The sequence below is a fragment of the Bubalus bubalis genome, chromosome X, assembly GCF_019923935.1.
Source record: "Bubalus bubalis isolate 160015118507 breed Murrah chromosome X, NDDB_SH_1, whole genome shotgun sequence".
NCBI lineage: Eukaryota > Metazoa > Chordata > Mammalia > Artiodactyla > Bovidae > Bubalus > Bubalus bubalis.
Window position 1 is genome coordinate 107,920,964 of NC_059181.1, and position 20,818 is coordinate 107,941,781.

Consider the following 20,818-nt stretch of genomic DNA (forward strand, 5'->3'; position numbering starts at 1 on the left):
CCATAGCCTTGACTGGATGGACCTTTATTGGCAGAGTAATGTCTCTGCTTTTTAATATGCTATCTAGGTTGGTTGTAACTTTCCTTCCAAGGAGCAGGCATCTTTTAATTTCATGGCTGCAATCACCATCTGCAGTGATTTTGCAGCCCAGAAAAATAAATCAGCCACTGTTTCCACTGTTTTGCCATCTATTTGCCATGAAGGTATGGGACCAGATGCCATGATCTTCGTTTTCTGAATGTTGAGCTTTAAGCCAACTTTTTCACTCTCCTCTTTCACTTTCATCAAGAGGCTCTTTAGTTCTTCATTTTCTGCCATATGGGTGGTGTCATCTGGATACCTGAGGTTATTGATATTTCTCCTGGCAATCTTGATTCCAGCTTGTGCTTTTTCCAGCCCAGCGTTTCTCATGATGTACTCTGCATAGAAGTTAAATAAGCAGGGTGACAATATACAGCCTTGATGTACTCTTTTTCCTATTTGGAACCTGTCTGTTGTTCCATGTCCAGTTCTAACTGTTGTTTTCTGACCTGCATACAGGTTTCTCAAGAAGCAGGTCATCTATTTCTGCTTTACTGACTATGCCAAAGCCTTTGACTGTGTGGATCACAATAAACTATGGAAAATTCTGAAAGAGATGGGAATATCATACCACCTGACCTGCCACAGAATTTTGTTCCTATGTAATTACCTGCCTAGGATCAAAACAGAATATTGAGATTGCTATTTCAGAAAGTAGACACATTAAAAATTTTTAATACATATTGAAAAATTGCCATTCTAAAAGGTTAAACAATTCATGCTCTCATTATCAGTGTATGAGCATGCCAGTTTCCCTTCACTCTTGGCAATGCAGATTTTATGGATTGAATTATGTGTCCCCAAAAGGTATTACCCCCAGTACCTCTGAATATGACCTTATTTGCAAATAGGGTTATTTCAGATACTAGATTATAGTCACAAATTAGTTTTGAAAACATGATATAGAGTACATCAGTGAAGAGGTGATTTAATATGTTAAAATTCATTTGTAAAATCCAATAATATGCAGGTGTAAGAAGGAATGAGGAAGTTCTATGGGAATATCTACAAGATATATCATTGAGTGTAAAAAGCAAATACAAAACTATAAAAGACTATAGGATATATATTAGTATGTGGGCTTCCCTGATGGCTCAGAGGTTAAAGCGTCTGCCTCCAATGCTGGAGACCTGGGTTCGATCCCTGGGTCGGGAAGAATCCCCTGGAGAAGGAAATGGTAACCCACTGCAGTATTCTTGCCTGGAGAATCCCATGGACAGAGAAGCCTGGTAGGCTACAGTCCATGGGGTCGCAAAGAGTTGGACATGACTGAGCAACTTCACTTTCACTTTACACTGGATTTTCATTGCTTTGTATGGGCTTTCTCTAGGTGTGGAGAGCAGGGGCTGCTCTTTGTTGTGTTATATGGGCTTCTCCTTGTGGTGGCTTCTCTTATTATCATCACAGTCTCTAGGTGTGCAGGCTTCAGTAGTTGCAGCACATGGGCTCAGTAGTTGAAGCCCACAGGCTCAGTAGTTGTGGCTCACAGGCTCTAGAGCACCGACTCAGTAGTGGCACATGGCTTAGTTGCTCCATGGCATGTGGAATGTTCCTGGACCAGAGAGAGAAACCATGTCCCCTGATTTGCCAGGCGGGTTCTTATCCACAGTACCACCATGAAAGTCCAACATGCAGTAATTCTAAGTCGAGGACCCTTCTTTGTTCCAAAGTCAAGCATGAATTAAATAAATAACTTAAATTTCTCAAACTCTCTGGCCAGTTCTTCACACTGCTCCCTACTTCCGCCCTGATTTCATTTTCCCTTGTTTGCAACTTTTACATTAATTTTCTAAGAGGAACATTTGAATGTATGATCTTAGTTTTGCATCTTTCCTAGAAATTTGAAATTTGTTTTTATTACTATTATTGTGTATATTATTTATTTAAACATGGTAAGTGAAGATAAATTAGAAAATAAGAGCAGTGCAGCAGGTGTTTTGACCAATTCATAGACACCATTTTGTGGTTGGGGCACCAAAACACCACAATTGCTTAGCCAGAGAGATAGTTAAGCCCTGAGGTCACCATTTTGGCATGGGAGGCCACTGACACCAAAGGGCATGTCCAGTTTGTGGACAGGGGCGCCAAAACCCCACTACTGCATAGCTACAGAGGCGATCAACTGCTGAGGTCGCCATTTTGTTGCAGTGTGGCAACAGACACCAGGGGACGTGGCCTTTTTTCCTGGCTGGTTGCTGCTGATAGAGGGATCTGCTGGAGTTTCGCTGTTGGCAGTGAGCTTCACTGTTGGGTGGAGCCTCTGTGTGTACTAGTCTGTTTGCCAGAGCTAGGGGTAGCGCTCAGAGGTTGGGTTCTCTCAGAGGCTGCTCTCAAAGGTTGGGTTCCCTTGCAGGTGAGATTAGACTGCTGACTGTACTTTTGACGAGGAGATGTTACTGGCAGGGGTCCTAGTACCACCTCCAAGGTTTGCGCACTGTTGGCTGTAAGTTATACTACATCCCCTTGTGCAAGCTGACCTGAAATGATCTGGTCTTGCAGTTCCCAGAGCCTTCCCATGACACATGGCAGAAGTGGGCCTCTAGGGAATGACCAGGAAAGCTCTGTATCTGCCTTGGGTTCTCATTTCCCCACTGGAGAAACCATAGATTCAAAGGTACCCTCTTAGGTGCTGCAACTGAGCTGGCCTGGGGGAGGGAAGAAAGCAAAAACTGATACCACTTCTGTTATCCTTCTAATGTGGCTTTTCTTGCTTTTCATGCCAGGGATTGGTGGGAGGGAGTGCTGCTTCAGCTTTATTTCTTGGATCTGGGCTTTTCACAGATGTGTTATTTTCCGTGGTTAGCTGCTAAACCATATTTTTATGACAGGGTTCTAAAGCCGGGACTGTCATATTCCACCACCTTACTGATCTTAAGTCACCCTCTTTGCTTCTTTGGAAGAGAGACAATTTCTCTGAAAGAAATTGAAAGAAAGAATAGAAAATGAGAATATATTTTAAAAAATATATTCAGTTATATAAAATAATGGCTAATTTGGTAAGTTTTTGAAAAGCCCACTTGCTTTCATTTCAGCTCTACACAGTATAACTTATATAAAATCTATAATATGTATTATTTATGAATGTTAAGTATTTTACATGATCAAATGTAGGATTAACAGACAGGAAGGAATTTAGAGATATGAGACTAACATGCAGAAGGAGGAAATTCCCCAAGCTAGTCAAAATCCAACTGTTGTTAAAAATAAATCTTCAGTGCTTCCCCAGCTGAGAGAAAGAGTGAACAGAGTACAGGGAAAGAAAGCAATAGAAATGTATACAGATAGGAGAGAGGGAGAGAATAAGGAGAGAGTGGGAGGGGGTAGGGAACAAAGAAATAAAAAGGTTGAAAAAGAGGCAGAGAGAAAGAAAAGAAACTCCAATGTTATACTGAAGAAATTCTATAATTTGGTATGAAAATTCTTTGCTAAATTAAAAATAAGCATACTTATATTTTTCATGATCACATAAATGAGCTAGAAAGTGAACACACACACAGTATGGATTGTGTATTGAGCTTTGGCTGACCAGATGGTTCTTTCTGGGCTTAGGTACAAGGGAGTGGGTGAGGTAGGAAAGTGGGAAATTACCTCATTTGGGAGACATGCTGAAATTAAATGGGGGTGGAGAGACAGAGAGGTGAAAAATAAGAAGCCTAACAAGAAAGGTAGAAATAATCAGATTGCATAGACATTTGGAGGCTCTTTGGAGACATTTGGATTTTACTCTTTGAGAGATGGGAAACTTGGAGAGTCTTAAGCAAAAGAGAGACTGAGTCTGACTTACATTTTAATAGATTCATTTTGGCTGCAACTCTGAGAATACATTTAAGGGGACAAGTACATAAGCAAGTCAAGTTAGAAAGCTATTACAGACTCGAAGAAAGAGATGATGGTAGCTTAGTTCAGAATGGTAACAGCAGAAGTGGTGGGAAGTGGTCAAATTATAAATATTAATATATTTTGAAGAAAGAACTATCAATGTATCTGAATCTGTGTCTACATTTGTGCATGCACACATAGAAACATGCATGAGGGAGGAAGAGGGAGCAATCGATGATGTTAAAGATTTTGAAGCATTTTGATCCATGCTTCTGAGAGTTACCATTTACTGAAATAGGAAATCTGTTGGAGGAGATGTTTTGGAGGGCATAGGAAATGGAGAGAATAAGAGTAAGATTTGGACATATTAGGTCAAGATACCTATTAGGTCCCCAAATGGTGATGTCTAATGGGTAATGAAATATATAGGTGTAGAGCATTATCAGTTCAGTCGCTGAGTCATGTCTGACTCTTTGTGACCCCATGGACTGCAGCACACAGGCTTCCCTGTCCATCACCAACTCCCGGAGCTCGCTCAAACTCATGTCCATTGAGTCAATGATGCCATCCAACCATCTCATCCTCTGTCGTCTCCTTCTCCTCCTGCCTTCAATTTTTCCCAGCATCAGGGTCTTTTCCAGTGAGTCAGTTCTTTGCAGCAGGTGGCCAAAGTATTGGAGTTTCAGCTTCAGCATCCGTCCTTCCAATGAACATTCAGGAATGATTTCCTTTAGAGTGGACTGGTTGGATCTCCTTGCAGTCCAAGGGACTCTCAAGAGTTTTCTCCAACACCACAATTCAAAGCATCAATTCTTCAGTGCTCAGTTTTCTTTATAGTCCAACTCTCACATCCATACATGACCACTGGAAAAACCATAGCTTTGACTAGACAGACCTTTGCTGGCAAAGTAATGTCTTTGCTCTTTAATATGCTGTCTAGGTTGGTTATAACTTTTCTTCCAAGGAGCAAGCCTCTTTTAATTTCATGGCTACAGTCACCATCTGCAGTGATTTTGGAGCCCCCCAAAATAAAGCCTGTCTTCCCTCTGTTCAAATTTGGGCCCCTTTTATACAGAAGATGGGGAGGAGCTCACTGTGGCACCAACCCATGGCTCAGCAGGACCACTAATGTTGGCCGGTTGACAGTTGCTCACTAACAGTGGCTTGCTTGGGGGAGGGACCCACTGCAGTGCTGACCAAGAGCTGAGTGGGGCTGCTGTAGCCTGCACCTGCCCAGCCCATATTACATTTCCCCACTGTCAGTGTCCATTCCACAGTCTGTAGGAAAAGGGGTGATGATATTTCTGGCTATCTCTCACTGAAAAGGGGAGACGCGGGAGTGATTGTGAAATGGAATTGATCAGCGTCAGGTTGGGAATATTTCTTAAAATTTTTGGTAAGCAATACAATTCTCTTTATCCTCAACTATTTGAACCTGATGACATTCCTTCTACAATCAGATTTTAATCTCAACACATAAACTTTCTGAAGAGCAACCTTAACCCTTCTAAGGGTTCATAAACCCATTGCTCTCTGGCTTCTCAGGAGTTGAGTCATTTTCTAATGACAGTGGGGCTACTTTAAGCAGTGTGATATATCCATGGCTTTACTTCAGCTAACTTGACAGACAAATGTATGGTGAATAATACCATGTGTGGTCTCATCCACCTTGCAGTCAGCTGGTGCTGTGGCCGCTGTTCTCTCCATGTTTTAAGGAGGATTCCATCTCCGAGTGGGAAAGGATGTAAGGCTATTTCCATTTCCATTGGATAGGCAGACCTGCTGGAAGCAAACACATGAACAGTTACAACTGTGAGATCTTTCACAGCATTTATAGATTCTCACACCTGGGCAGAAACCTGGAATGGCAAACTATAGAAGATTTCAAAATGGCTTAAATTAAGCCTGTTTCTGGGAGCCACTCTGATCGGTAGCATGGCAGCTGGAAAGGCCTTGTTGTTTTTCAGTTGCTAACCTGTGTCCTACTATTTGCTACCGCAATGGACTGTAACTCACCAAGCTTTCCTGCCCTCCCAAGTTTGCTCAAACTCATGTCCTTTGAGTCAGTGATGCCATCCAACCATCTCATCCTTTCTCTCTTCCTTCTCCTCCTGCCCTCAATCTTGCCCAGCTTCAGGGTCTTTTCCAAAAATTCAGCTCTTTGCATCAGGTGGAAAAAGTACAGAGTTTCAGCTTCAGCATCAGTCATTCCAATGAATAGTCAGGGTTGATTTCCTTTAAGATTGACTGGTTGGATGTCCTTGCAGTCCAAGGGACTCTCAAAAGTCTTCTCCAACACCACAGTTCAAAAGCATCAATTCTTTGGCACTCAGCCTTCTTTATGGTCCAGCTCTCACAGCCATACATGACTACTGGAAAAACCATAGCTTTGACTCTATGGATCTTTGTCAGTAAAATGATTTCTCTGCTTTTTAATATGTTGTCAAGGTTTGTCATAGCTTTTCTTCCAAGGAGCAAGTGTCTTAATTTCATTGCTGCAGTTCACTGTCTGCAGTGATTTTGAAGCCCAAGAAAAGAAAATCTGCTACTGTTTCCACTTTTTCCCCATCTATTTGCCATGAAGTGATGGAATTGAATGTCATGATCTTTGTTTTTGGGATGTTGAGTTTTAAACCAGTTTTTTCACTCTCCTCTTTCACTTTCATCAAGAGGCTCTTTAGTTCTTCTTTGCTTTCTGCCATAAGGGTGCTGTCATCTGCATATCTGAGGTTATTGATGTTTCTCCCGGCAGTCCTGATTCCAGCTTGTGCTTCGCCCAGCCAGCATTTCGCATAATGTAATCTGCATATAAGTTAAATAAGCAGAGTGATAATATACAGCCTTGTCATATTCCTTTCCCAATTTTGAACCAGTCTGTTGTTCCATCTCTGGTCCTAACTGTTGCTTCCTGACCTGTATACAGGTTTCTCAGGAGGCAGGTAAGGTGGTCTTCAATTCCCATCTCTTAATTTTCCACAGTTTGTTGTGATCCACACAGTCCAGCATAGTCAATGAAGCAGAAGTAAATGTTTTCCTGGAATTCTCTTCCTTTTTGTATGATTCAGGGGGTGTTGGCAATTTGATCTCTGGTTCCTCTGTCTTTTCTAAGTCCAGCTTATACATCTGGAAGTTCTCAGTTCACATACTGTTGAAGTCTAGTTTGAAGGATTTTGAGCATTACTTTGCTAGCGTGTGCTGCTACTGCTGCTAAGTCGCTTCAGTCATGTCCGACTATGTGTGACCCCATAGACGGCAGCCCACTAGGCTCCTCTGTCCCTGGGATTCTCCAGGCAAGAATACTGGAGTGGGTTGCCATTTCCTTCTCCAAGCTAGCGTGTAAGATGAGTGCAATTGTATGGTAGTTTGAACATTCATTGGCATTGCCTTTCGTTGGGATTGGAATGAAAACTGACATTTTCCGGTCCTATGTCCCCTGATGAGTTTTCCAAATTTGCTGACATATTGGGTGTGTCACTTTAACAGCATCATCTTTTAGGGTTTTGAATAGCTCAGGTGGAATTCGATCACCTGCACTAGCTTTGCTCATAGTGATGCTTCCTAATGCTCGTAATAATGCTTCCTAAGGCCCATGTGAGTTCACACTACAGGATATCTGGCTCTAAGTGAGTGACCACACCATCATAGTTATCTGGGTCATTAAGATCTTTTTTATACAGTTCTTCTGTATATTCTTGCCACCTCTTCTTAATCTCTTCTGCTTCTGTAGATCCTTACCATTTCTATCCATTATTGTGCCCATCTTTGCATGAAATGTTCCCTTGGTATCTCTAATTTTCTTGAAGAGCTCTCTAGTCTTTCCCATTCTATTGTTTCCCTCTATTTCTTTGCATTATTCACTTAAGAAGGCTTTCTTATCTCTTGTTGCTATTCTCTGGAACTCTGCATTCAGTTGGTTGTATCTTTCCCTTTCTCCTTTGCCACTTGCTTCTCGTCTTTTCTAAGCTATTTGTAAGGCCTCCTGAGATAACCATTTTGCCTTGCATTTCTTTTTTGGGGGGATGGTGTTGGTCACCTCCTCCTGTATAAGTGAGTTAATGTCTTGACATATTTTATCAATGCTCCTTTTTAATGTATGATTCAGTTTCTCAGTTTCTCATGTTGTTTCTGATCCCCAGGATGAATGTAACTTCAATCAGTTCAGTGTTTTAGACACTTGTTGGGTTATGCTAGAGACAAAAGCAGGCCTGTTATCACTTTGGAGGATATTAAGTAGTCCAAAGCAGGGAATAATTTCCTTAAGGAGGACTTTAACCACTTCAGAGGCTTTTTCTGTCTGGGTAGGATAGGCTTCCACCCATCCTTAAATGGTGTCCACACATACCAGCAGGTTCTGAAGTTTCCTACAATTTGAGGCATTTGAATAAAATCTATTTGCTAGACCTCAGTGGGGCAAGTTCCTTTGTTCTGGGTCCCCATCTGAGGCTGTCTGAAAGAGGTTTTGGGGTTAATTTTAGCACAAATCATACAATTCTGAGTGACTTGCTAGATGGTCCTTTGTAGGTGAGGTTCCATTATGTTTCCAAATCCACTGTAACTTGGCATCTGTCCCATAGTGGGTGCTGTCATGAATGTGTTGCTGCAGCACAGTGTCTAGGAGAGTGACAGGGATCAAAACAATTCTTCCTTGTGCATTACATTTCCAATCAGGTGAGTTATGGTCAAGAGTGAAACCCACTCATTGGCCCTCTCCTTGTCCTTTTCTGAATATGCTGGGTGGTATTTTGACAAGTCAGTCTGTGGAAGGGGTGACCTTATCATGGCTTGCTTTCTTTGCAGCTTGGTCAGCTAACCAATTCCCCTTTGTTATATGAGTCTCACCCTTATGGTGGCCTGGGCAGTGCTTTATGGCCACTTGTGAAGGCTTATGGACTGCTACTAATAGTAACAGACTTTCAGGAGCATGTTTTAGGTCTTTATTGTTCAAAGTGAGGAGCCCCCTTTATTTCCAGATTGCCCCGTGAGCATGCACTACAGAAGATGAATAGCAAGAGTCTGTGTATATATTTACTTGTTTCTCTTTAGTAAGGAGCAGGGCCCTTGTTAGGGTCTTGATTTCTGCCTTCTGAGCTGAGCTCCCTGGGGGCAGGGCTTCTGTTTCCATAGTCTCTGTGAGGGTTACCACTGCATACCCAGTGCATCGCCTACCTTTGTCCACAAAGCTGCTTGTGTTGGTGAACAGTTCAACATCCAGCTTAGTCAAGGGTTGGGCCATTAAGTCCAGTCTGCTGGAGTACACTAGCTCAATGATGTGTAGGCAGTCATGTTCGGGGATTGGGCAGCATCAATCCGCAGCAATATGGCTGGCTTTAGGGCTGAAGTGACTTGAATTCTCACATTAGGATTGTCCAGTAGAATGGCTTGGTACTTTCCCATTTTCCCAGAAGTCAGCCAATAACCTCCTTTCTATTCCAGCAAAGTGAGGACATGATGAGGAACATACACAGTGGTGGGTTGCCCCAGGGTAAAGTTCTCAGCTTCTTGAAGTATGTCACAACTAGCTGCCACAGCTTGAAGGCAAGGAGGCCACCTCTTGACAGTCTGTTCTAGTTGTTTTGAGAAGTAAGCAACCAGCCTGGGGATATTCCCCAGGGTTTGGATTAGCACCCCAAGGCTTATGCCTTTTCTCTCATGTACATACAGTTTGAAAGGTTTCTTTAGATCCAGTAGTCCCAAAGCCAGAGCTGAAACTTTGCTCTTATTGTCGCAAAAGCTGTTTGGCACTCTCGTCCCAGTAAGGTACTGAAGATCATGTCCCTTCAGTGCCCCATAAAGGGGATTCCCTATGACCCCATAGTTTGGGATCCAAATCCAACAGAGCCCTGCCATTCCCAGAAAACCTCTATGTTGTCTATGAGTCTTGGGTGTTCTCAAGCCTGCAATTGCCCATCTTCTATCAGGCAAGACCTCGCAGTCCTTTGAAAATGTCAAGACCTAGATACTTGACTTTGTTGCTTACATATTTGGACTTTTTTCTGGGAAACCTTATATCCACAACTGGCTAAATAGTTCAGGGTTCTGATGGTATTTTGTAGACACTTGTCATAAGTAGGATTTGCTATGAGCAAGTCATCCACATATTGGAGTATGAGTCCTTCATCCAATATTAAGTTTCTAAGGTCCCTTGCCAACATTTCCTCAAACAAGGTAAAAGAATTCTTAAATCCTTGAGGCAGAACTGCACAAAAATACTGTCGGATTATTTGTGTTTCGGGGTCCTGCCATTCAAAAGCAAAAAGCTGCTATGATTCTTCTGCAATAGGAATGCAGAAAAATTCATCCTTTAAGTCCCAAACTGAGAACCAACTGTGTTCTCCCAGAATAGTTGAGCAGAGTGTATGGATTGGGTACCACACTGTGTAAATCTTGAACTATTTCACTAATAGCTCTCAAGTCTTGGAAAAAGTGATACCCTTTGAGTTGGACTTTTTGACTGGGATGATAGGGGTATTATACAGGAACCTGCAAGGTTTAATCACTCCTGTTTTCAAAAACTTTTCAAGAATTGGCTGAATTCCCTTTTGAGCCTCTTGTCTCAGAGAGTATTGTGTTAGATTAGGTGTCCCAGCATCACTTCTTAATGTTGGCCATGCATTTTGGGGCCTTCTCTGGGGTGCCATTAGCCCACACTTCTTGTCTTACCTTTCCATAGACTTCGGAGGTAAAAGCTCAGTCTCCTTTTCTGGGCCATCCGTGACTGCCATCTGCAGGCTTATGGTGTGTTCTAGTGGGACCCTGACGTCAAGCTGTCCTGATAAGTTACTTGAGCATTTAATTTACAAAGGAGATCTTAGCCCAAAAGAGGGATTGGACACTCTGGCATATTCAGGAAGCTGTGTTTCAGGGTGCGTGCATGTGTTCTAAGTTGCTTCGGTCATGTCCAACTCGTTGTGACCCTATGGACTGTAGCCCACCAGGCTCCTCTATGCATGGGATTCTCCAGGCAAGAATGCTACAGTGGATTGCCATGCCCTCCTCCAGGGAATCTTTCCAACCCAGGGACTGAACCTGGGTCTCTTATGTCTCCTGCATTGACAGGCAGGTTCTTTGTACTTGCACCAATTGGGAAGCCCGTGTTTCAGGGTAAGGTCCCCTAACTGGCATTCTAGAGGTTGTAAGAAAGAATAATTTTGCACTTCTCCAGAAACACACATGATCGGGATGGACTGAGATGTTTTCTATGCTACTTTGATGTTTACCACAGAGTATGTTCCATTCGCAGATCTATCAGAAAGTCAATCAATTTGTCTCCCGTTGTCAAAGTTACCTGGGGCTCCTGTGGGGAAATTAGAATTGGATGCCTCGGGTCCAAGGGAGACCCCAGGCCTCTTCATTCTTCATTAGAGTGTTCCTCTCTTTCTACCAGAGGAGAGGCACCTGTCTTTCTTTTATTGTTTTCCTTCTTATTCCTTAGCCTAGGGCAATCTGTTTTCAAAAGCCCTTCCTACTTGCAGTAAGTACATTGTTCCTTCCCCAGTGGTGGCTTATCTCTCTCTTCAGGATACTTGCCTTCCGGAAATCTAGTGCTGCTGCCAGGAAAGTGGCATTCCATCTTGATCATCTTAGTTCTCTCTTTGTTCCATGTTATTCAACTCTTTAAAAGCAATATTTACCGATTGATAAGAGTTCATTCCAGATGCACGATCTAACGTTTGTAATTTTCTTCTTGTATCTGAAGCATTTTGCCCAATGAAGGCCATATTTACCATTCTCATATTTTTGGACACCTCAGGGTCTGCATCAATGTAGCACCTATAAGCTTGAAAAATTGTTTCTAGAAACTCTGATGGATTTGTTGCAGGAAGGGGGACCCCTTCCAGGGCCTGAAATTGGGCTCTTGTCTAACACTCGGAAAAGAATTGTCTGAGGAGACACGTGCTGACAAAGCAAGAGATTTTATTGGGAAGGGCACCCAGGTGGAGAGCAGTAGGGTAAGGGAACCCAGGAGAAAAGCTCTGCCGCGTGGCTTGCAGTCTTGGGTCTTACGGTGATAGGATTAGTTTCAGGGTGGTATTTGGCCAATCATTCTAATCCAGAGTCTTTCCTAGTGGTGTAGCATCGCTCAGCCAAGATGGATGCTAGTGAGAGGGATTCTGGGAAGTGGATGGACACCCTATGTCTCCTTTTGACCTTTCCCGAACTCTTCCGGTTGGTGGTGGCTTATTAGTTCTGTATTCCTTATCAGGATCTCCTGTCATAAAGCACCTCATGCAAATGGTTACTATGGTGCCTGGCCAGGGTGGGCGGTTTCAGTCAGTGTGCTTCCCCTAACAGATCCTTATAGGGTTTTTGGTGTATCTCCTGAATTTATTTTAAGGTCTTTTGCTTAGGTACTCCCTTTCAAAGAGCTGCTAAGATACACTTCCTAGAATGCTTTAGGTGTGTCATTTCTCCATTGTTAGGATCCCAGTCAGGTTCAGCAATAGGAACTGCCAGACTTGCTTCTGAAGTTCCATCTGGATCTGCTAGATGAAGCTGCTATGCTTGGGGTCCTCTCAGTATGTAGGGTTATGGTTTTTTCCAACTAAACAAATCTGAAGTTGAGAATGGCTTGTGCATCCATGGAAACCCAGCTCTTTGGCCATCTGCATTAAGGCCTCCTATAGGATATGTGCACAAAGAAGATTGCCCTACTCCAGAAGTGGCTCCCAGTCCAGATTGGGTGTCCTGTCAGGTCTTAGATGGTGATAACAAACCAGGCTCCTGTGACCTGGAGATTAACATAGAAACTTCTAATTGATTCTCATAAGTAGGGGAGACAGGAGACAGTGCATATGTTAGTGCATCCTGCTCGGCCAATGAGGGAGCTGGGTTGGTTGGAGGGGGTTTTAAGTTTTGAAATAGCATGTCCTCACTCTTGCTTTCTCCCTCTCCCTCTCAGAGAACAGGTTTTCCCTTCAGACCACTGTACCATAAGGCAGTAGCCATTTGACTGCTTTTCCTCTTAATGCAATAGCATAGATGCTTCTTCATATAGAATCTCATCATTTTCACCTGCTCTTTCACAAAACAATTCTAATTGCAAGATTGTATAATTAAGTGAGCCATTCAAAGGCCATAGCTCTCCTGATCCTAACATATTGGGACCACACACTATGACAATAGAATATCATCTGTTCGTTAGTCATAGGCTCACAACTATTTTTTGCCCATTTACTTAAGGTACATCCCAAAGGGCTTTTCTTAGGGACAGATGGAGTATTTCCCATATTTATAAGTTCAAGAACAACAAAACACAAAAAGGACAAGCAAATTCCAATGCCAGAGGCACATTAGGGTCCATCGTGAATGAGGGCAGAACAGGAACAAACAAATGCAAAACAAAAGCAAGTGAACACAAAACAAAACGGAAAGAAATGGTTCAAAAATCAGATAGAGTTCAACAATTCGTGTGTGCATGCATGCTGAGTCACTCAGTTGTGTCCAACTCTTTGCAACCCCATAGACTGTTGCCTACCAGTCTCCTCTGTCCATGGGATTTTCCAGGCAAGAATACTGGAGTGGGGTGCCACTTCCTTCTCCAGGGGATCTTCCTGACCCAGGGATCAAATTTTCATCTCCTACATTGGCAGTCAGATTCTTTACTTCTGTGCCACCTGGGAAGCCCTTGAACAACTGCCCTCTCAAAAAGGGTACCATAAACAAATGGGCTTTTCCTTTAAGGAACAAAACACAAATTGAGAAGGGAAGATGTTTCCAGTTGTACATACCTGAGCAACTCACCCTACCATATCAAGCCTGTCGGTTCCCAAATGTTGATTCCTTGCTCCAACGGCCAAGCTCTGAGGCACCCAGTGCCGCTCTAGGGAATTTTGAAGAGAAGATCCTCAGGACAAATGGTCCTGGCAGCTGCTAGGGCCTTACGCTAAAATTCCCCAAGCAGGGCTGGTTGGTCACAAGTAGCAAGGCTCCTGGGTGGTTTCACCAAAAATTTGTTACTGAGCCTAAGATTGTTCTGCTCACTGCACAACAGGCCAATCAATCTGGAGACGAGTTGTTGGAGCAAGGAATTGTTAATAGAAAAGCTAGCAGACCAAGAAGATGGCAGAGTAGCGTCTCAAAAAAACCATTTTCCATCAGTCCAAATTTGGGCTCCTTATATATAGAAGAGGGGAGGGGAGAGGGACCCACTGTGGTGCATACCAATGGCTGAGTGGGGCTGCTATAGCTCGTGTCTGCCTCACCCCTATTACAATCTCTACCTCTGTCATCACATATTTCCCTTTGTGTCTCTCTTTTTATAAGAGAGCATCAGTCATAGTAGATCACGTCCCATCCTACTCCGGTATGAACTTATTTTAACTAGCTATATCAGCAGCATGCCTCTTTCTAAAGAAAGTCACATTTTGAGGCATTCAGGTTTATGACTTCATATATTTCTAGGAGACACAATTCAACCCACAACCATAACAAGTAGGAAGCCCAGGCAGAAAATACACACTGGGGAGTTATCAAAGTTTAAGGTATTATTTAAAGATACAGACCTGGATAAGAATGCCAAGGGAGTGAGACAAGCTCGTTTGTGTGCTCTGTGCCTTCGCCCAGGCAGTTGCCAAGCAAGGCCTGGCAGAGTAGTGTGCTGTGGAAACATGAGGTGTGCACACATACATTGCACCTTCTTGCCTTGGGCAAGTCTGAGTTGTTGCAGATCACCAAGACAGGTAGAGGCAGACTCACTGACAGGTAGACCAGCAGATCAGTGGATATGGCGCTGCTTTTGACCATGAATTGAGGAGACCCTCTGCTGGCATGAAAGGCCAGTTGAAAATGCTTCAGCTAGAACATCATGACCTTGTAATAGAAGTGGTCATGCTCTAGCAGGGTTTATTGGGTCGGATGCATGTAGACTCCACTACAGGTGCGGTAGGGGCACCTCCAACAGTGAGGGGAGACCAGGAAGCAAGGCCATTTGCCCTCTTGAGGTCAGGGAGGGAATGAGGAAATGGCCCCAGAGGCAATGTTACAGCTGCCTGATCTGCCTGCTCCTATCAAACCCTCCGCTAGGTGGGACAGTACATGCCTGGACAGATGGGCCAGCTGGGGCTACCCTACTAGGATCTAGGATGTGATACCTCCCCCAGATTTTCCCTCTGCCTTAATATAAGTGTCTGGATTTGGGGCCGGAGATGCTAGCCTCTGCTCACTCACACACCAGGCACCTGCTATTGGATGGTGCAGACCCCTCAGTTCAGCTGTCATCCAGGCCCCTACAGTGCCCTTCTAGGATGTAACAGGAGCAGGACAGGCACACAGCCATTAGCATGAGACCTTTACCAGGGTGTTTAGAGAGGCTGCTCAGCCAGTAGTCAGCTTGCAGGTGTCCTTGTGGCAGAGAATGCAGTGAGAGGCGGATCTTGGCCTTCTTTCCAGGCCCTCCAGGCACTTCAGCCTCAGGCCAGTGGGTGAGCTGGGGGCACCCTGGGGACAGGCAGAGGGCTGTGTCCCACAGAGCTCCAAGTCATCACTACAGATACCCATTTTCCAAGCCCAGGCCTCAAAGCAGCCGTAAACCTCTTCCCCTGTCTGCAGCCTAATGGCAGCAGTGTCTTCATAGGTTGCAGTCCATGGAGTTCTCAGATTCCCTTCAGTTTAAATAAAAAGTTTGAGGGCCAGTTCAGTCCTGTGCATTTTGGCTCCCTTGGTGTTGATGGCTGGGCAGGGTCTGAAGACTTGGTCCTGAGGGCGCCTCCAGCTGAGATCTGCCTCTTTAGCTGGGCCAGGGCACTAGCAAGAGGATGCAGACTGGGGGCTGGATGAATGCTTCTGGGCACAGTAACCGATCCATGCAGTGACCCCTTCCTCTTAGCCAGGCCTGGAGCTTGAAGGGTGAAGGTTGACCTTGGGACCTTGCCTGTTTTTGTTAAGAACAGAGAATAACATTTGTTTTGGTGAAGGTTTACAGGAACATGGTGACCTGACTGTGACTTCACCTCAAGAACAAAGGATCTGACAACAAGAAGTTTGTAACAACAAACCATGGCCATCCCTCACCTTTCCTATAAAAGGGCTTTGCTGAACGCTTTCTGGGAGTTCAAGGTTTTTAGGGCATAAGCCACTCATCTCCTTGCATGGCCCTGCAAGAAACCTTACTCTGCGCCAAGCTCCGACATTTTAGTATTGTTTGGCCTCACTGTGTGTTGGTCACATGGATTTGTGTTTGGTAACATTTTCACCAAAAAAAAACAAAAATAAAAACCCACCTCTGTACTTCTTCATGATTATTAAAGAGATCTGGTTACATGGACCTGAGAGATACTGGAATGTCTTATTCTGAGTATAAGGTTAAGGAGCTTTGTGAACTGAATTGGGGCCCACCTTGATCCAACAATGTTTGACTGCAATAATGTCTAATTTTTACTCTCTAGGAGAATATGTCGTCATGACAACCCACTTCCACCTCAAGCGAAAAATTGGCTACTTTGTGATCCAGACCTACTTGCCATGTATCATGACTGTCATCCTGTCACAAGTGTCTTTCTGGCTCAACAGAGAGTCTGTCCCTGCCCGCACGGTCTTTGGTGAGTGTTGTTTTATGAAGAATAGGGTCAGGGGACATTTGCAAAGTGTTATGATGAACAGTCAGAGTAGGGGTAAGGATGGTAGAAGAATCATTACTGTAGTGAATGGGAGAAACACCTGAGCCTAGCATTAGTAACTAAGTCATCATACCTTGGTATGTTCAGCAACTGAATTATTAAAAGTGGGAATAATATACAAGCAACTCCTACAGCTCAACTCCAGAAAAATAAATGACCCAATCAAAAAATGGGCCAAAGAACTAAATAGACATTTCTCCAAAGAAGACATACAGATGGCTAACAAACACATGAAAAGATGCTCAACATCACTCATTATCAGAGAAATGCAAATCAAAACCACTATGAGGTACCATTTCACACCAGTCAGAATGGCTGCGATCCAAAAGTCTACAAGTAATAAATGCTGGAGAGGGTGTGGAGAAAAGGGAACCCTCTTACACTGTTGGTGGGAATGCAAACTAGTACAGCCACTATGGAGAACAGTGTGGAGATTCCTTAAAAAACTGGAAATAGAACTGCCTTATGATCCAGCAATCCCACTGCTGGGCATACACACTGAGAAAACCAGAAGGGAAAGAGACACGAGTACCCCAATGTTCATCGCAGCACTGTTTATAATAGCCAGGACATGGAAGCAACCTAGATGTCCATCAGCAGATGAATGGATAAGAAAGCTGTGGTACATATACACAATGGAGTATTATTCAGCCATTAAAAAGAATACATTTGAATCAGTTCTAATGAGGTGGATGAAACTGGAGCCTATTATACAGAGTGAAGTAAGCCAGAAAGAAAAACACCAATACAGTATACTAACGCATATATATGGAATTTAGAAAGATGGTAACAATAACCCTGTATACGAGACAGCAAAAGAGACACTGATGTATAGAACAGTCTTATGGACTCTGTGGGAGAGGGAGAGGGTGGGAAGATTTGGGAGAATGGCATTGAAACATGTAAAATATCATGTATGAAATGAGTTGCCAGTCCAGGTTCGATGCACGATACTGGATGCTTGGGGCTGGTGCACTGGGACGACCCAGAGGGATGGAATGGGGAGGGAGGAGGGAGGAGGGTTCAGGATGGGGAACACATGTATACCTGTGGTGGATTCATTTTGATATTTGGCAAATCAAATACAGTTATGTTAAGTTTAAAAATAAAATAAAATTAAAAAAAAATAAATAAAAATAAAAGTGGGAATAAGAAGAGTATTGGAACATTAAGGTTTACTGAAATGCTTCCTATCTCAGTCTGGTTTGCTTCCAGAGCTGGAGAGGGATGGAACTTTCAGTGACATGGAGAGGAAATTAGTGGGCAGAGCTGGAGAAAGGGAAGGGGAGAAACTAAGCTGAAGACAGAGAAGTAGATTGGGGCTTTTTAACGACCCAGCTTTTTATATGACCATCTGACTTTGCTGCTTCCTCTCTAGCCTTTTTGAAAGTATGAATTGTCTGATATTCAGTAAGAGCTACAAACTTTGAAGGTTTTTACAAGAATACCTATAATTAGAGAAATTTTTTTCACTATGAATTGACTGTTGTCTAGGAAGAGATTTGTATAACTTTAGCACTTTTCCATGAGAGACTTAAAGCACATAAACTGTTTTCTGTACGTTTTTCTCATTGTAAGATTTTTTTTTAGGAGATAAACATTAATTGACTCTTAATCCACTAAATTGTCTCCACATACTTTGATATACTGAGTATTCCCAAAGAAGGCCAATATTTCCTACAGAGATCTTGAAGCTATACTGTGTAATTAATGAATAAATGATGTTTCAGAAAGAAGAAGCATTTTAGGTCAGGTAGAAGAGGAGACAGTAGTGGAGAAAGAAAGAGAAATAATCTGTAAAGTAAGAAAAAAATGAGAAATGGTGTGATATCATGGAAATCAAAAGAGGCGAGTGTTCAAGAAGCAGGAAATAATCAACTGGGGTGAATTCTGTGTGTTTAAGTAAAATGCAGATAAAAACTGTATTTGGGATCATGATATGCTTGGTTGCTAGTGATTTGAAAAGAACAGCTCTAATGAAGTTGGGGGGTGCATAATCTATATAGGAGTAGATTAAATTTGCCCAATTTTTGGAAATGTTGCAAACTAGATGCCTTGAAAAAAATCTTCCTGTACAAAATCCTTTAAAAAAAACAGATAAAACATAGAAAACATTCTTTTTTAATATCTGAGCTCATAAATCAAGCACTCAGTGGCCCAAATGGAAGAAGGAACTGAAAACTGGAATGTTAATAACATGAGCTGGTACTGTTGTAGCAGGAAAATGGATCAATGGATGGACTACTTATCTTGGTAGATAAGAGTTTGAGTTTTAAGGTTACACAAGAAAGGCTTTTAGCTTGAGTGAAATTAAGGGTTAGAACTAGGATTGTGGTAGGCTTAATAATGGTCCCTAGTGATACCTATATTCTAATCTCTGGAATTTGTGAATGTTACATTATATGACAAAAGGACTTTACAGATTTGTTCTAAGTTAAGAATTTTGAGATGGGGAGATTATCTTGCATTATCTCAAGCAACTTTAGTTGGGTGGGACAGACATACATTATCAAAGAAGCATACTAGACTTTTAGAAGTACTCAGAGGAAGGAAGAGGGCAGGCACAGAAAAGCTTTGTAGAAGAGTCTTGAAAGAGAAGCCCTGGGTGGCAGGCCTGGATCTTTTAAAATGCCAAACCTCTTTTTCCATCCATGAAGTACACCAGATGCTTGATTGAGGGCCCTACCAGCTCTGACTAGCTAAGAACTCTTCACAAGATGACAGTTTTAATTAAGCCTTGGAGGCTAGAGTTCTAAACATCTCCACTGAGATATGGTACCTAAACACTTGTGTTGCAGTATGGTTCTCTTGATCCATGCTTTGGCACTGTTAACAATATACTGGTGTGGACAATTGCATTTGCTGATAACTATAAATTAGATAACTTGTTTGTTCCATGAATCACTTGCTCTGTGTGATGAGAGGATTACTGAGCCTTAGATCCATTCTCAGAGCTTACCAGGCTACAAATTCAGATTTTGTTATGAGGTCCTAGCTGTATAGCTTGTTCCTGACAGAGCTTAAATCGTCTTGTCACTAATCAGCCTTGACAATTCTCTGCTCAGTTTGTGTAAAGGTGCTCCTTTAGGGTCTCTTTGTTGAAACTCTATTAAGTTTTTGCCAGTCTGAATTTTGATTTATATAGTTAATGTGTAAGTAAGGTACTCAAAGAATCAAGATATGAAAGGAGGCTCCAGAGACTGCAGCACACGTGGCTGACTCTCTGGGTAGAGTTAATAGTTAATAGCCATCATCTGCTTGCTTTTTGATATAACATATCTCACCCCATTAGGACTACGTTCCATACCCTACTTGACCCAGGCTCATAAGGGTCACACTCTCCATCTTCTTGAGGAATCCAACACTTAGAAAGAGGTTCTGACTATTCCTTCTTACTAAATTCTGGATGGATTTGGGTACACAACTGCATCATCAAAATTCTGGAGGAGACTGTAGGGAATATTTATATAGATGGGAAGAACGAAGGCAAGGAGATATTAAGGAAATTGCCCAAGATACAAAACAGTAAGTAGTAGAACTCAGGACTTCCTACTTCTAGTGTAGGTATTCAAGACTGGGGCATCCCAGGTGGCTCAGCGGTGAAGAATCTGCCTGCCAATGCAGAAGACATGGGTTCCATCCCTGGGTCAGGAAGATCCCCTGTAGAAGGGAATGGCTACCCACTCTAGTATTCTTGCCTGGGAAATCCCATGGACAGAGGACCCTGGTGGGCTGCAGTCCATGGGTTTGCAAAAGAGTCAGACACAACTTCACAACTAAAAAAAAATAACATTTAAGACTGGAACTCTTACTAACAATGACAAAATTAGTGTTATATTATTATTAAAATGTGACAATAATTCAGTTCAGTTCAGTCACTCAATCGTGTCTGACTTTTTGTGATCCCATGAACTGAAGCACACCAGGCTTCCCTATCCATCACCAACTCCTGGAGCCTACCCACACTCATGTCCATTGAGTTGGTGATGCCATCCAACCATCTAACCCTCTGTCGTCCCCTTCTCTTCCTGCCCTCAATCTTTCCCAGCATCAGGGTTTTTTCAAATGAGTCAGTTCTTCACATCAGGTGGCCAAAGTATTGGAGTTTCAGCTTCAGTATCAGTCCTTCCAATGAACACCCAGGACTGATCTTTAGGATGGACTTGTTGGATCTCCTTGCAGTCCAAGGGACTCTCAAGAATCTTCTGCAACACCACAGTTCAAAAGCATCAATTCTTCGGCACTCAGCTTTCCTCATAGTCCAACTCTCACATCCACACATGACTACTGGAAAAACCATAGCC

General features: G+C 42.9%; 1 protein-coding gene across 3 annotated transcripts in view; it reads left to right on the forward strand.

The window, feature by feature from the left end:
- GABRA3 (gamma-aminobutyric acid type A receptor subunit alpha3) overlaps nt 1–20,818 on the forward strand; it is a 237,585-nt gene that overhangs the window by 199,748 nt on the left and 17,019 nt on the right. For all 3 annotated transcript variants that reach the window (XM_006059662.4, XM_044936782.2, XM_044936781.2), the window contains exon 8: nt 16,284–16,436. In XM_006059662.4, coding sequence (XP_006059724.1) covers nt 16,284–16,436 — 153 coding nt within the window. The remainder of the gene's footprint in view (nt 1–16,283; nt 16,437–20,818) is intronic.